The sequence below is a fragment of the Rhodnius prolixus genome, unplaced genomic scaffold, assembly GCF_049639745.1.
Source record: "Rhodnius prolixus isolate KJV_2025 unplaced genomic scaffold, Rpr scaffold_3, whole genome shotgun sequence".
NCBI lineage: Eukaryota > Metazoa > Arthropoda > Insecta > Hemiptera > Reduviidae > Rhodnius > Rhodnius prolixus.
In genome coordinates this window covers 12,562,942-12,578,778 of record NW_027411603.1, presented here as the reverse complement: position 1 = coordinate 12,578,778, position 15,837 = coordinate 12,562,942, and the positions used below count along the sequence as shown (strand labels likewise).

General features: G+C 29.9%; 2 protein-coding genes across 4 annotated transcripts in view; one reads left to right on the top strand and one right to left on the bottom strand.

Moving 5' to 3' along the window:
* The first annotated feature begins 615 nt into the window (after positions 1-615).
* Positions 616-9,511, top strand: LOC141453804 (LIM and SH3 domain protein F42H10.3-like). Of its 2 annotated transcripts, XM_074127439.1 has the most exons (8): positions 616-854; positions 1,028-1,122; positions 4,366-4,450; positions 4,564-4,664; positions 5,163-5,254; positions 5,860-6,063; positions 6,152-6,273; positions 7,112-9,511. In XM_074127439.1, exons 1-8 carry the CDS (start codon positions 786-788, stop codon positions 7,286-7,288), a joined length of 945 nt encoding a protein of 314 aa, XP_073983540.1. In that variant the 5' UTR covers positions 616-785; the 3' UTR covers positions 7,289-9,511. The 2 variants fall into 2 exon arrangements, with proteins under 2 accessions (XP_073983540.1, XP_073983541.1); XM_074127440.1 differs by lacking the exons at positions 616-854; positions 1,028-1,122 and adding an exon at positions 1,961-1,986.
* Positions 9,512-11,734: 2,223 nt separating this feature from the next.
* pio (zona pellucida domain-containing protein piopio) overlaps positions 11,735-15,837 on the bottom strand; it is a 46,881-nt gene continuing 42,778 nt past the window's right edge. For both annotated transcript variants that reach the window (XM_074127432.1, XM_074127433.1), the window contains 5 exons: positions 15,494-15,633; positions 15,184-15,402; positions 14,558-14,717; positions 14,246-14,389; positions 11,735-13,244 (listed from right to left, as the gene is read on the bottom strand). In XM_074127432.1, the coding sequence (XP_073983533.1) occupies positions 13,041-13,244; positions 14,246-14,389; positions 14,558-14,717; positions 15,184-15,402; positions 15,494-15,633 (867 nt within the window). In that variant the 3' untranslated portion in view covers positions 11,735-13,040. The remainder of the gene's footprint in view (positions 13,245-14,245; positions 14,390-14,557; positions 14,718-15,183; positions 15,403-15,493; positions 15,634-15,837) is intronic.

The following is a 15,837-nucleotide window of genomic DNA, read 5'->3' as shown; positions in this document are numbered from 1 at the left end:
AAGCCAAAAGAATAAATTGTCGACACTAACTGAAAAGTGAACGTGACCGACTGATTTACAGTAAAAGTGTACTGAAACCATATAACTTAAATATTACTTTAGAAGAATTAGGGTTCTGAGTTCTGTGGCTTCCTACAATCACCTAAACGGCTATGTTGATCTGTTACTTTATTGTATTCTGTACCGTATCGAGAGAGCGATTCTGAAACCAAGAGGTAGGTAAAGCACTGTTATACTCGCCGTTACCATCTTAAGGCTCGACACCACATTGTCGTATTGCGAAAAAAAGGTTGAAACATTTAAAAAAAATATATAAATTTTGTATTAGGAGGAACGTGATATAACAAGTTTCTACCAACAATAAAAGTAGTTGAACTGTAGTCGAATGATGAAGTAAGTATGAAGCATTTTGGATACCGCAAAGTTGCCGCAAATATTGCAGTCTTTATGGAAAACAATGTCCAGAAAAACTTGCTATTTATGTACTTAGAGCAATTAGTTGATATAATCTTTTTTATAAGATATTTAATGCAACTGTTATATCGTGCAACAAGTTTATATCAACGAGAGGGAGGTAAAAGTCATTAATAGTACATAAAATATCCCAGAAATAAAACGATGGCTGCACTGCCAAATGTTTATTCTTTTCACTTTCATCTCATGGCCGACACCCGACAGTTAATGAATTGAAATTCATTGGTATGTTGTGTGCGTGATTTTTCAAACTATTAGTTTCATAGCTAATTATAAATCTTTACATTTTTTGATGTGTTAATAATTCGAAAATGAATAAAAAGTGTGCCAGGTGCGAAAAAACTGTATATCCTATTGAAGAATTAAAATGTCTAGATAAAGTAAGTAAAAAAATTGTTTTTCAATTTTATTTTTCGATTGATTTGCCGTATTATCCTACTAGTTTATTGTTTTGTTTATGAATTTAGAATTTTATATATAAAATTCTCTGGCAAATTCTAAATAACGATTGGCATATTCATGTAAAATCTCATTCTTGCAAATAATTTTCCAGATATGGCATAAACAATGTTTTAAATGTCAAGTGTGCAATATGACTTTAAATATGAGGAATTATAAAGGATTTAATAAGGATCCGTATTGCGAAGCGTAAGTGGCTATTTACATTTTTAAAATATACCTATAGATATGTATTTCAAAATGTACATCATACGTTTCTGTTAGATATATTCAATTCGTGTCGTGTTTTGTAATTTGAATCTGCTTAAACATCATTTAAAGTTCATCAATATTGCCTCTCTTCAATATGTCACTTTTACAAGGTCATTTGAAAATAGTCTTTTTATGATAATTTTTTGAAATAAAAACAAGAGCTTTTTGTAATCACAAGAATTAAATTATACATTGCTCATCTAACATCTAATTGAAAAAATTACATCATTTGTGAGCTGTAAATTAAAAGAAGGCATGAGTCAGAGGTGAGTCCCCTCCTCGCATTGGTCCAGAACGGGCATTTTGTTGTCCTCAACTAGGTCATATTTAGAGTTGACTTTCGACTATTTTTTTCCTTTTATGGTTTACAGTAAACAATCTCTCAGTTATTGAATATAACTTTAGGAGTTATTCTTTGTGCCCTTTTTAATTATTATTTTTATTTATTTATCGTTTTTCGTAAAAACGAAGGAGACAATAAATGCACGCACAAATGTAAACCTAAAGCTACCGAGAATTATTTTTAAAGTATTAAATGATAACTTATTTTCTGTTAAATTGTTTAGAATCATTTATTTGTAAGTTACTTCAGAAACTCATATCACTTTTAATTTTAACATTTGTGAATTTGGAAAAAACTTTTTTTATGTTTACTATTGGAATTTACCGTTTAAAGTTTCTTATTTATAAAATTGGTTTGTTTTTTTTTAAGTTTTAAGCGTGTTGTTGATAATTCAGGAGCAGGGAAAGTTCAGTATAACAGTCATTCACATACTGCTGCTTAGTTTGGATGATAAGATGGTAGGGAAGTGAAAGTTGTTTTTTTTTGTGATTCCGTTTCTGTAGTTTAAGCATTTATTCATAATTTAAATTTCTTCTTTTAAATATCTTTCTATAGAAGTAGTTCTGATTAAATTGTTCTTATATATTTGAAAACTATTGGTTTTACGTGCAGGACATAGTTCCACATATTTTTAGAATGTACCGAGAGAATCTCAAAAGGTGTATTTTAAAGGTGAATCGTAAAATTGAACAAAAATTAAATAAAATAATTATTAATTTTTTCTTGGTACATATTTTCTCTCACTTGTAAGTGAACGAAATTGATAATTTGACGAAACGATTACTTAATAAACCTATGTGAGTGGTAACTATTTCAGGTGGTAAAAAACATAATTAATGAACCAAAGTTTTACATCACTGAAGTCATATAGAACACAAACTAGCGGTTTTAAAGACATTTTTTGTAAACTAAACATTTTAGAAGAGGAGAAAGTTGAGTTTCAGGAGTTATTCTTGCAGTAAATGCCAAATTTCCCTCAAAAAAAAAAAAAAAAAAGTGTTGCGACCACTCACAAACTTTCTCTTTATACATTTCTGACCGGTCATAACAGCCCATTATTCAAATTGCATTGAGTACATAAAAAAATTCAGACTTTTATAAAATCTAACGACATTAAAGAGACAAATTGTATAATGTAAATAAAAATTTCGAAATTTTTAGTCATTAAGTAATATTTAACTATTTCTTAGTAGTATATAAGCGTATATGACAGTTTTTCTATTATGGTGGCACTTTAGAGAAAACCTGATAACCCCCTATCGCAACAAGTACCCTTAACCCTTATTTAAAACTAATCAATTTTTGGAGAAGAAACAAAAATAAAAGTAACTATTTTATTTTTGAATTATTATTAATTAACTTTGATGAAAAAACCTCCATTATGTCATTAAGATAAGTTGCATAAACAATTGTAGTTAAGAAACTAAAAATTTGCCACAATTCTTTCCCACTTTTTGTTTGAATAATTCGAACGATTTTTGTAGCGATTTTAGGTAGGCACCTACCTATTGTATTTCATTACTACTGAGTTTTATTGTTACGGTATTTTTTACTTCCGCTTTATTATTACGGAATTATTATAATTATTATATAATAATTGTTGAAAACGCGAATATCGACGAAAAAAGTTAAAAATGCAAATATCTTGGACACTATTGAGAATCGGGCCAAAGTGGATAGAATATTTTTTGTTTTACTTGAGCTGCTAAATCACCTCTCGAAGTTTTGATCTCTCCTCCGTGTACACCCTGTATACTTCTACCACTTAAAGATTTAGATTATTCTAAGGAAAAAATTTCACTCTTTTCGGAAATCTATAAGTTTAATTAACTACAGTATCATATGGAAGTTCTTGTGGTCCGTTTTTCATTGGAGCTATTTTATCAAAACTATTTATTTTTAATTGAACATAAAGCTTATTTATATACTCGAGAGCACTATTCTAGTCTCTCTACATCGCATCTATAATACGTTCAGGCTTGCTTGTTTTAATATAATTTTATTTTAATTAATTGAAATTTAGAATAATAGATATTTTGAACCCTTGCGAATCTAACCCTACCTTGTTGAGCTAGGTGTGGTGATTGGAAGCTAAAGGGTTGCAGTTTCATCCCTGCTCAAGTGGCATTAAGAAAGAGAAAGGAAAATGATGGTGTTTTAAGTTCACACATGTTCGCTTAGTTAACTACAATTTTCATGTAGGCCAGTTGTATAAGGGTTGAAGACTCCACTAAAAGTGCAATGTTGAAAATCATCCAACTTTGACAATTGCTTTCTCTTTTTCTATTTTAATAATAGAGATTCTCAGATGATAGAGTAAAGATTTATCAAAAAGCACAATGGAGGCTTTTACGCCTGTCAAAAACGCAGAGATAATAAAAAATGGTTACTTTTCCCTTTTATTGTAAAAAAGGGGGAAGGGAAATTGGAGAACAGTAGTTAACTAATACAAACAAGAATTCCACAACTGAATCATTTCCTCAATTAAAAACCGGATATTACGAGGTCAATCATATATTCCACATCCACATTAAATTTGAGTTTATAAAAATAAGGGAAACATGTTAATGGCAGAGAATTATTTATCTAAAACTCAAAATATTAGTAATTTTTAGCTTAAAACTAAAACATTATTGAGCTGGTTATGATATTGAAGTGATACACAGAAAATGATCAGAAATGTGGTTTATATTCCATAAACCATATATATCTATATTTATATATATCTAAGTTGATGTCAGGAAGATTATTTCACAGACGATTTATAAATGTCTAAATACCCTAATAACAATTTTTTCTAAATATTTAAGCTGAATAATAAAAATACAATATTTCAGGCATATTCCAAAAGCAAAGGCAACAACTGTAGCAGAAACTCCCGAATTAAAAAGAATAGCAGAAAACACAAAATTGCAATCCAATGTATGTATCATTTATTTTAGTTAAAAATACACAGCACCATTAATGTTTAGGTTATTTCATTTAGGACTTGAAAGATTTTCTTCAACCTACTTACTGGTTAATTATTATGTTAGGTAAAATACCATGCCGAATTTGAAAAAACAAAAGGAAAATTGACACAAGTTGCTGACGATCCGGAAACCCTCCGAATAAAACAAAATTCCAAAATTATAAGGTAATTATTTTGTATCTTAGTAGCCATAACCGTAGAGCAGTTAAATGCGCGTCCTCAAAGCTTAGGTGTATCATTATTATGATTATTATAACCTTTATTTAAATAAATAAATAACATAAGAGTAACAAGTACAAAAGGAATACAGCATGCCGTCGGCTGGAGTTGCTGCTAGGTTTATCACTATATGTATTGGGTTCGTTTTCAGGTCTTGGACTGGTACTTAAATGGTTTAAAAAAGAAATATGTATCATCAGTTAGCTACCGCTTCCGTCCACAACACCTAATTGGACGTAAAGCCCGCTAAATTAAAGACATTATTGTATTTTTTAAATTCTGTGCAGTATAAAGAGTTGGGTTAACAATCGTAAATTAATAAGACAATTTTATCTACCCGTTTCCCCTTATATTTTCTTTTGTTTTTAAATAATAAAACCTTATCAATGATCAATATTTTAATATGTTTACATTTAATAATTATTTCATTAAAATATTTTGCAGTAATGTTGCTTATCACGGTGATCTTCAAAAGAAAGCGGCCATGGAACAGAAACGGAATATAAGTGGAGAAATAATTGATATGGCAAGCAGTGGTATGCATGTGATTTATAAAAATTTGGTTTATTAATCTAGTATTGGTTATAACCAATGTAACTATAGTTAGTAATAATTAGACTCCATTTCTTTAGGGTTCACATATTACAAATCTAGTTCTGTCCTACTACTTCTAAAATAAAATATTCTATCTTAAGGATAATTATAATTATAAGAAATGTTTAATTATATTACACACTTCCCGAATTTGGGAACAATTTTACCTCTTATAATTAGTGCACAGTCTTTTCTTAAGTATCTTAAAACTTACGTCTTTGTGAAAGCTCAATTTTATAAAATTTGTGACGGAATACTTTCTCTAACTTCGAAGTAAGGGGATCGAAAAAGTTTTAAAACAATTTATAAAGTTAACCTTTTCTTTAAAAGATCAACATCAACAAAGATCAACAAGAAACTCTATTGCGTTTCTAAATATTATAACAGAACTTGCCTTGGATAACTGCTAAGTTTCAACCCTCCTATTTTAACTTTTTAGGAGAAATGGCCTTGCATCCATCTCCAACGTAGTTACAAGATATTTTTTGTAAGTGCGCCTTTTTATTTAGCTGCATTTATTAACAATAATTTATATAATTATCTTTAGGTGATGCTGAAAACATGAATTTTCGGCCACCCCCTCAGGAGTACACGGCTCAATCGGCTCAGCCTCAACATCAGCCGCCACAGCAAGCATATATCCCGCCAAATCGAGATTTCAGTAATGTACAAACCAATAATGCAACTTTCAGTTCGCCTTATTCTGCTAGACAAGCTTCCACTGTAATATATACTTCAGAAAGAGGCCCTGGTTGGTTTATTTATTATTCGATTTATAAAATCTTACTTTCTATAAGAATTACTTTCATAAGTTAATCATCCTTATATATTGTTTTTAGTGAATAGTCCTACCGGAAGACATATTGGATCGATTGCCGACCTTGATCCTGTAAATAACTATTACGGCTCTCTCAGCTCACATAATAGTGGCAATCAACATCATACTCAGCGTGGAACTGGTGTAAGTGCTTCAAATTTTTATATGTAATTTATATATGTTGAATTGCTAATTCTTTAGGAGAATAGAATAGAATAATTCTTCATTTTCTATCACAAAATCTTTGCCCGCATGATAAAACCTTACACGAATTACATATTTTTATAAAAAATTTTAACAGTTATTTGATAAAATAACCATTTTTAGTACATTTTCTTAGCTAAATTACCATTTTCATGTTTTATTCACTCTTTTTTCTACAAAGGAGATTTTGGGTAATGGTTATGAGCAGTACTCTTTCAATGGGTAAAAAAGGAGCAACAACAGAGAAAAGCCAATAGAACAATAAACCAGAATCCCTTAGAGAATATCTTTGATCAAAGGAGTTCACAAGCATGCGTTCATCATTGATTTTTTTTTTTTAAATATTGGTCATTTTGAAGCTTAAAAGCTAATTTTTGCATATTTCCTTCGAAATGTATAGGAAGAGTCAACCTGGTGAGTCAGAGCGAATCGCCTCGCTCGATTCCTAAACCTCTTCCATATGAGCTCCCGTATTGGCCCCAATTTAAGCAGTTGGCATCCTAGATTCAAAGCTAACTTTAAGTGTTAATCCCTTCTACTTTTTCTCGTGACTACATCTTTGGAGGGAAGGAGAAACTTGGCGCGGAGAGTGTGTCGCTGTATATGTTTCCAATTAAGCTTTTTCAAAATGAAATGTAAAAGGAAGATAAAATTTCTGTACAATGAAACTTCTTCATCAAATGCTCAACAATAAAGGAGCATTTCCATAAAAAAAAATTAAAAAAAAATAGTGAATTTGTCATATTGATTAATTCTATGATTCTATTTTAATTTTCAGCGCGTGTACAGAGCCATGTATGATTACGACGCTCAGGATAGAGACGAAGTGTCCTTTGTAGACGGAGATCTTATAGTGGATTGTATTGCAGTGGATGCAGGTTGGATGACGGGATTAGTGCAGAGGACAGGTCAAGTAGGAATGCTTCCGGCCAACTATGTAGAACCAGCTCTCTGAAATGATATTTTTATCACTGTTGTTGATTTGAGCAGCCTAACAAAAAAAATTAAACTTAGACATTTGTTAGTCTAAATACCAAAAACCCTTTAAAATTGAATACTAATCAGCTATGACTAAATTATTACTAGAATTATCGTTGGGTCCTCTAAATGTCATTCTTCAAATTGTTTATTATACATATCAATTTTATATAGTTAGGCTAATATAATGGTCAAAATTAATCTGTGGCTAATAGCTTTAATTTTCCTACTCTTTTTTGGACTTCCATATTTTCAGTTGTCTGTTCTTCTTTGTTTAGGTAAGATTTGAAATGCATTTATGATATTTTCAAGACATGGACATTTTAGTTTAAGAGGAGCCGATAACCTTTTCGCATTGATTAATAATTAAGTTATTTGCTTTTTTGTTAATTATTGACTACAGTGTTTGTTCTGTAGATGATGTATGTAGACTTATTAATCATTCCAGAAATTCCAGAGGGAATTACTGTCTTCACACTTGCATCCATCTCCAACGTTGTTACTATGGGCATAATTTTATATATTTCTCATACTCTGCAATTGTAAGTTTATTCTCTGAGAAAACAATGTTATTTTTTGCAAGAATTGAGGTAGAAATGTTAATTTAACTTAATGATTAATTACATTTGATATTAATGTCTCTTATTTTGAGAAATTTCTAGGAGTCCAGGATGTCTATATTAATGTCTTTGTACATACATTAGTATGTAATGAAAAATAATAATAACGTGCCGTAGAGTGCCTTATAATTATATTTTTATATTTAATTTTACAAATAGTAATATTTTTCCTTTTTTTATGTTATTTAGCTGTTAGTTGTTTAAAAAAAAATTAAATATATAATAATTTTTGTGCTTTTAAAATTTTATTATGCATTTAATAAACATAAATTTCATTTTTAATTTGTTAGTACGAAAAATATTTAGTAGAAATTTTGTGATATTAATAAAATTGGTGGAATTATTAAGGCAATAATCTGAAGTTATTTCAAAACGAAATGTGATACAATAAAAGTAACAAAAAAATAATATAAAAATATATTAACATTCATTCTTGTTAGCCATTGCGATTTATGAAACCAAAAACAATACAAAAAATCATTCCAAATTTAGGTTATCAGCTCCGAATAAAATAAAATCTATTCTTTTATCGTAAAAGTTACCATGGCATGAAATATCTATTTGCCAGTACTTCCAAGTAAATAAAAATCATTAAACAATAAATGATAATATTATTTACGTATTTCTTATTAAAAAATTATTTATATAATTTTATATATATAATTTCTAAACTTGCAATAATTTCATTTTCAAATTGATATACGTATTATAGATAGGAACTAACTTTATTATATTTATTATTATTAATATTATTATTACTTAAGATGATCTAACAAATGAAGAGGCAATATTAAATTGTTCATAATTATGTGTTTGTGAATAATTTGTTTTCATATATACTTCATAAAAAAATGTAATAGTGGTATTCTAAATTTCTGAAAAACAAAAGTTTATTGCTTAAATTTCTTATGGCTGGCAGCACAGAGGGCAACATTTGAGTTATTCCCAAATTACACAATATAGCTTGACTTACGTTTGCATAATAGTGAGCAGGGATCCTGCTAGTGATGTCGGCAAAGTAGATAGGCTTGCACAAAATTGAAATTTAATTTACAAGACGTATCAACATTTAAAAAATAAAAATGAAATCTTGAAAATTTTATAAACGTACTTTTTTCAAGTACATAAATGACTATATCTGACAGCTATTTTCTCGGACTAGTCTTCCAACGTTCAACACTTTTCGACATAGACTACAATTTATTTATATAAATTAATAAATGAATAAATAAAACTGATAATGTCCTAGATCTTACTTTATTAAAAACTGAAAGTAATCCTACTTAAAAACTTATTCACCTACACTCACGAAACGCCAAAGAAATATATCTACCTTTTTGCAAACAATTTCCTTAAACTCTTCTACATACGAAGAATTTTGAATTTTTCAAAAATAAAATGAAGAGTTAATTTTGTTTTCAAATAGTGCATACTCTTCGCTCTTTCTCTACAACACTCCATCAACCAGAGAGTTCCTCAAACGACCTTCCTGACAACAACATTCCAACTTAGCCATAAGTTTTTTCTATTCTATATTTACACTTATAAAGAACCAGAACAATTATCCAAAAATTTCAAAACCAATAAGATTATAAGACACACAAGTCAGACAACTATTATGTATTTTACTCCTAGCTTGGTTCACTTAACATATGTACTATTAGAAGAAAAAAAAAATGAAAATTACCAAGTACCAGAATTGCACTGAACGAAAGGCATGAACCAAGAGCTGCTAATATTCGGGTCGGATTGACAGCAATTTGTCTGTATCCTGTATTCTCCTGTTTATATTGTATTATTTTATTGCTATTAGCCAGTTAGTGTTGCTCCGTGTGCGAAGGGCTTAAATGAAATTAGTAATTTTTCTCCCCATGACTGTGCCTTATCAAACAAATTTCTTGGAAAAATGTATTTATTTTTCTTTTATATATATATTTTTTTATAATGTGAACTTTTTATATAACAAAATTAAATGCAAGCAGCCTTTAGGTTTATAACTCTTTTTGTATGAACATTTTTAATTTTATTAAACAATAAAATTAATATTGCAAATTAAAAGAATCATTTGTTAGTATCTGTTTTTTCTTTCTTAATGTTGAAACGTATTTGTGAATTTCTTCCATTTTCGTGCTTCTGATGGTCCGTTGTATGTTTTTTATTTAATTTTCGTGCTTTTTAAATTTTAACAGTTTCTTAGAACTTCTTCCAAAATAAATCTTGTTTCTTGATAAAGATAGATAATTTTTTTTTTCTTGTAACCTTTTTAAAATTTATCTGAAGGAGGAGGGCTTGCTTGGTCAGCTCGGTTTGTGTTATTGGCCTCCTCTTGATCCATATAATCCTCTAAAGTAATATTCTTTAGCTTTATAACCTGTATTTTTTAATTTCACTGAAAAAAGTTATTACCGAACTAGTAACCTATGTATGGAACATTGCCTCCTCAAAGTATTTCTCTCTCTATCTTCTCTCCTGGATGACTTTTCTTAGTTTTCTAAGAAAAAGTTGAGCTAGACAATGATGAGCTTGTTCTTACGAACCAACTCTTTGTCTATTTGAACCACTTAACTCTACGTTCTCTAGCCGTGTTTGAACACGATACATACTTGTCTCCATAAGTGCCATCATACTGGATCGTTGAGGTAAGATCTCTCGCACGATATTTGAAGTAATAACTTTGCTTTTACTTTGTTAAAAATAAAGCCAACTTGAAATATGCTTCGCTTTGCAAATAAATAAAATTCGTTTATGTTATTCCTGGCAAAAAAGTTCAATGAAAGAAAGCATAAAAATATAATTTGTAACTGGTTTAATGTATACACCAATCAGTATGATAATTCTAATGCAACTAAAATTCGGCCGATGATCGGTTAATGCTTCTTAATTCTAATGCCGCTAAATGTGTAAAATGCATGTAATTAGGGACACATTCTCTTAACTGACGATACATATACAGCTCAGCCGGTATGAACACTTAAGGTGTGTGTTTCTTGGTAGAAAAAGTGCAAAATAAGAGCCTAATTGTTTTTCAATATTGTTTTAATTTTCACCAGCACTTCTGCTGCCAAAGTAACTTTGTGGTTACTATGATCTATGTTTGTATGCTGTAAAAAGTCATCGGGGGTTGTTTGTTGGTTTAATACGGAAAGTTAAAGATAAAATAAACGGAAAAGCTTCCAGTTTGTTTAGATTTCTACTTTATTTTTCTCAGTCACCAACTATTGTGGCCATTGCTAAAATATTCTTAAAGGGTAGCCTTAAAATTAAAGGTAAAATACTCGAGAAAATCTGCAAATTGTCTTCCAGTTCGACTAGATTTTTCCTTTTTCTCTTCTGTCATCTAGTTTTTGTAAACTAGTAAAATATTTCCATTTTTCCCTTTTATTTGTACAACAGCTTTAAAAACAAGTTTAGATTTTCTAATTTTTCTTTTCTTCATTTTTCTACAATAATTCATCTTTACTGATACACAAAGTTTAAGGTAAAATACCCAATATATAAACTTATCATAATGTGCATTACACTTAGAGATTTGCTTCGATGTGGAATAAATGACAATTTATTTTGCTATAATGTTACTCTCAGGATTCAGGATCATAACGAAATTTTATTCTATAAGTAGCTAACGACATTTTTAACCATACTTTTTTGTTTTTTCACAAGAAGTCAATTTTAGTTGGTAAAGTTTTATTCCAATGGAGTCTCTGAAACATCTCATCAGGAATTTTCATTCAACGTGCGTTTCCAGTTTCAGACTTGATATGTTTGAAGCACCATTAAATAGGATAAATTAAAAATATTGGCCATGAAATATAAAGCACCTTATATTCTCAAAACAAAAGAACTTCTTACATGAATTATAAGTTCAAAATACTTGCACATTCATCACAGTTAAATTAGATATTTGTTTTAAATGAATTCATATAGATAAACAATTTCATTATTTTTGTTATACTTGGTTATTAACAAAAATACTCATTTAATATTAATCTTTTATTAAAACTAGAATTTAATTAATTTTATTTTCTTTATACACCTCTCTAAAATGACTACATAATACAAGCTTTGCGTTAAAAAAGAAAACAAATTTGGACGGAATTCTAAAGTTTATTAATATTAACGGATAATTATTGCCTATAATATTTAAGTAAAACTTACATCTAGAAAAAGACAAAGGTCCAGAACTTCATTACTATAATTAAAAGCTTTTTCCTTTAAATTAAAAACGTGCCAACTAATGTCTTTTAATTATTTATATTTTACAAATAAGAAATGAAGTTATGAACCAATGTCTAACAAATTTTATTTTATTCGATTGAAACCAATCTTTCAAAGAAACGCCTAGGAAAAGTTTTTGAAAAATATATTTACATTTAAAAGATCGAGAATTAACGAATGTAAGTTGACGAACGAGTAACTAAAATTAAATTTTATTTCAGAAATATTTTAAGATGCTATATATGGCACATATAGCATAGAATTTTATATAACAGACGCATTCAATGATAGAAATAGCTTCCCTAAAGAATGAGTGTACACAAAATTATGAGAATGAACTGAAAAGAGAATTTGTTGTTCATAATGAATGAGAACATTAAGTCAGAATACTACTAAGTAACCATTCACTTAAAACAACAGTGTTCAGTTCATTCTCCTTTCTAACATTTCTTAAAAATAATTAGTAACGCTTCTTATTTCCTGCAAAAAAGACTGGCATAACTAAAATTATAATATACTTAAGTGAGCGAGCACCTGTTCAAAGGATTAGAAAAACAACTTTACCCAATCAAAATTAAGGAGTTAACATAATTATCGATGAGGTGTGTGATTAATATGTTCAATAAGAAAAGTTTAAAATATTTTGAAAGCTGGAAAAATCTAAGGCTGCAAGGAGTTGGATCACAGTCCATCTCCGTGCTTTATTATTAAAACCTCTTAGGACATTCGGCCGCAGAAATCTCATAAACTTGATTTAATTACTACATAATCAATTTTCACAGGATTTTTTTTTCTTTTGTTACAGTCTACATAATTATGACTTTAAAAATATGGCAAATTTCAATAAATGAAATAAATAAAATTGGTACATCATAATCTTCTTCATAAAAGTTTTTAACTACTATGACTGTAGGCAGTGTTAGTGTATGGCCCACTGTAAATGGAACTACCGCTGGAGATGTCCTTCTTACCGCGACGTCGTGCCAACAATATTACAAAAGCAGCAATAACCATTAACATCAATATAAGTCCAGCTATAGCTATTCCAATAGCAAAACTTCGTTGAGATATGCAGATATTGTTAGGGTTGTCCAGAGCCTGTGAAAAGAAATGAAAATTATAATATTTTTAAAATCGAAAGCCTGTTCTTCACCTTACAATTCAAAAATGCTTTGTTTATTTAACTATTAAGCTTACTAATTCAAATTATTTAAGAAAATCAGTTTAATTATTTCAGGTCAAAACGTTCTAAACTTAAATCCAAGAACGAGCCCTTCCGTGAAAAGGAGCTGTCTTTGAAGGAAAAGGCTCCAACCATCCCGTTTTCACCTCCATATTTGTAAAATATGTAATACGTAAAACGTTTGTTTGTAAGCGCTGTAAACTGGATGTCGGAGATACGAAATTTAATCGTGCAGCAGCCTGCGTTGTCTTGTTAGATGTATACTCTTTTACGATCAATCGAAGAGATATTTTCAGTTAAAACCAGTTGTACGAGTCCTAGATTAATCGAATAGAGATCTTATGCATTCCAAGTACCTTTCAGAATTTTTAAAAATTATGTCGCTAATGAAATGTCACTCTAAGCAAAGCATTATTACTTTTTCAAAACTTTCTTTTCTGGATTGTCGGAGGTGGACGGTATTTCGTTTATTGTTTTTGTTAGGATTGTCAAAAAAAAAAAAAAAAATCCACTTTACATTGAAATTCACTGGAGATTAAAAGAAGAGTTAGATTCAAAGTTCAAAGTAGGCCTTAACTCGCTGGGAAACTATGTCGGCTGCTCCAGGAGGGTGGATTATAGTACAGTGGGACACCCCTAATTCATCTGAAAGTTTTCTAGCTTGTGCAAGGATTCCTCGCTTTCATATCTTTCAGATGTGGTGAATATAAGAATTTAATTTATAACACTATAAAAATAGCTTGTACTCCAGGCTCATTTCTCGTTCTCCATATGTTTTGGACCTACTAGCGCTTTTGAGTTAAAGCTTTCTAAATACGACTGAGGATTAAGAAAAAGAGAACAGTTAAATTTTTTTTAAATTCCAGTATTAAGATTTCAATTTTATTTCCTTATGGACTCCAGGAAATGAGCTCACCTTTTCCCTGGCAACTAAATCAAATTGATCCGGTCGTGAAAGATCGTTCGCTTCGTTCACGTAGAGTCCACTATAAACCTCTATTGTTGCAGGGCTTCCTTCATCCGCTTGCCGTTTCTTCCTCCCACTTACACAATCAGGAGGCTGAAATAAACATCAGTATATGTGTATGTGTTAACTAATATCAACATTATTTTTTAAAAATTATTTAATACATAATTTTATAAGGAGAACGGTAGGTATTTAAGAGTGAAAAGAAGCAATAAATAAATTTAAAAAAGTTGTTTTAAAAATAAACAAGTTAATACTTACAGATGGGCAACCATCATCTGCTTTGAGACACAGATGAACATTGCAGTGATAATAAACGGAATCTGTATAAGGGAATTTATGCGCCTGAAAGTTGACTTTTGCTGAATTTCCATCCTCACTGTAATGAAATGGACCCATAATCTCTGGATCAACTGCACACCTGTCCATAAACATATCAGTAATCTTAGCCTATTTTTAAAGTGAATAAGTTATTTCATTTTAATTATTTAATGTTCCTAGGTCAGCATCATGTTCAGAAACACAAGTAAAAACAACTATGTTACAAGAAAAGAAACAAAATCAATCAAGCAGTAGCAGAAAAAGCTTCTATAATTTAAACTGCTTCTGTTAATTTTTGATGTGAAAGGGAGTAATTTGTTGAATAAATTTTTTCTGCTATTTTGTGTAAAGTTGCCTAAATGTATTTAATTTTAACTATGAATACATTTCACATAGTAGTTACGTTACTTTTATTTGAAACATATTGCATAAAAATTTGTCTAAAATTAATGAAAAATCAACATCGAAAATTTTTACTGAAACACAAGATATTGGCGAGCGGTACAATTATTTTTTCTAATACCAGCTCCTAGGATATTATATTACACTAAGAACAAACCAATTACCCATAATCATCAATAAGAGGCTGGGAAGCAGAATTTGTGGCATCTGTGACTGAGCAATGAGAGAGTCTCATAGAATAAACATCTTGAGCGTCAATGGATACTATGAGCGTTAACTGTTCACCTATCTTGACGTTTTGAGCAACATGATTTCCTTGGTAGATCACCATACTACATCCGGGCATTGGGGCAGTACCTAACAACATAGTTGGTTCCAACATGCTGCAACAAAAATAATAATAATCAGCATTCAAATTTTAGCTAGAATTAATTGAGTGAATTAATAAAAAAAAAATATTTAGTTGAAATTTACTTGACATTAATATCATTCGTGATCATCTTCTCTCTGGTTGTATATTTACATCGTACATGAAAACCTTTTCCTTGACTTGTAACCAGTTTTCTATGAGGCTGAACTACAATAGTGTTGTAATACTCTACTGTCCCATCGTCCTAAAAACAAAATATTCCATATTATATAAGCTTTAGACTAATTAATCACGAGTCTGTGCTTCCCTACGGAAGAAAATGCTCTTAAGCTGGTTGTACTCTCTGAGAATGACTCACATTTGCCCAGTATACTTTTAGAATCTAAGGCAGTGGCGAGAGACAATTCCGATCAGGGCCTAAATTTCAGCACTTAATCTTTAGAATCGT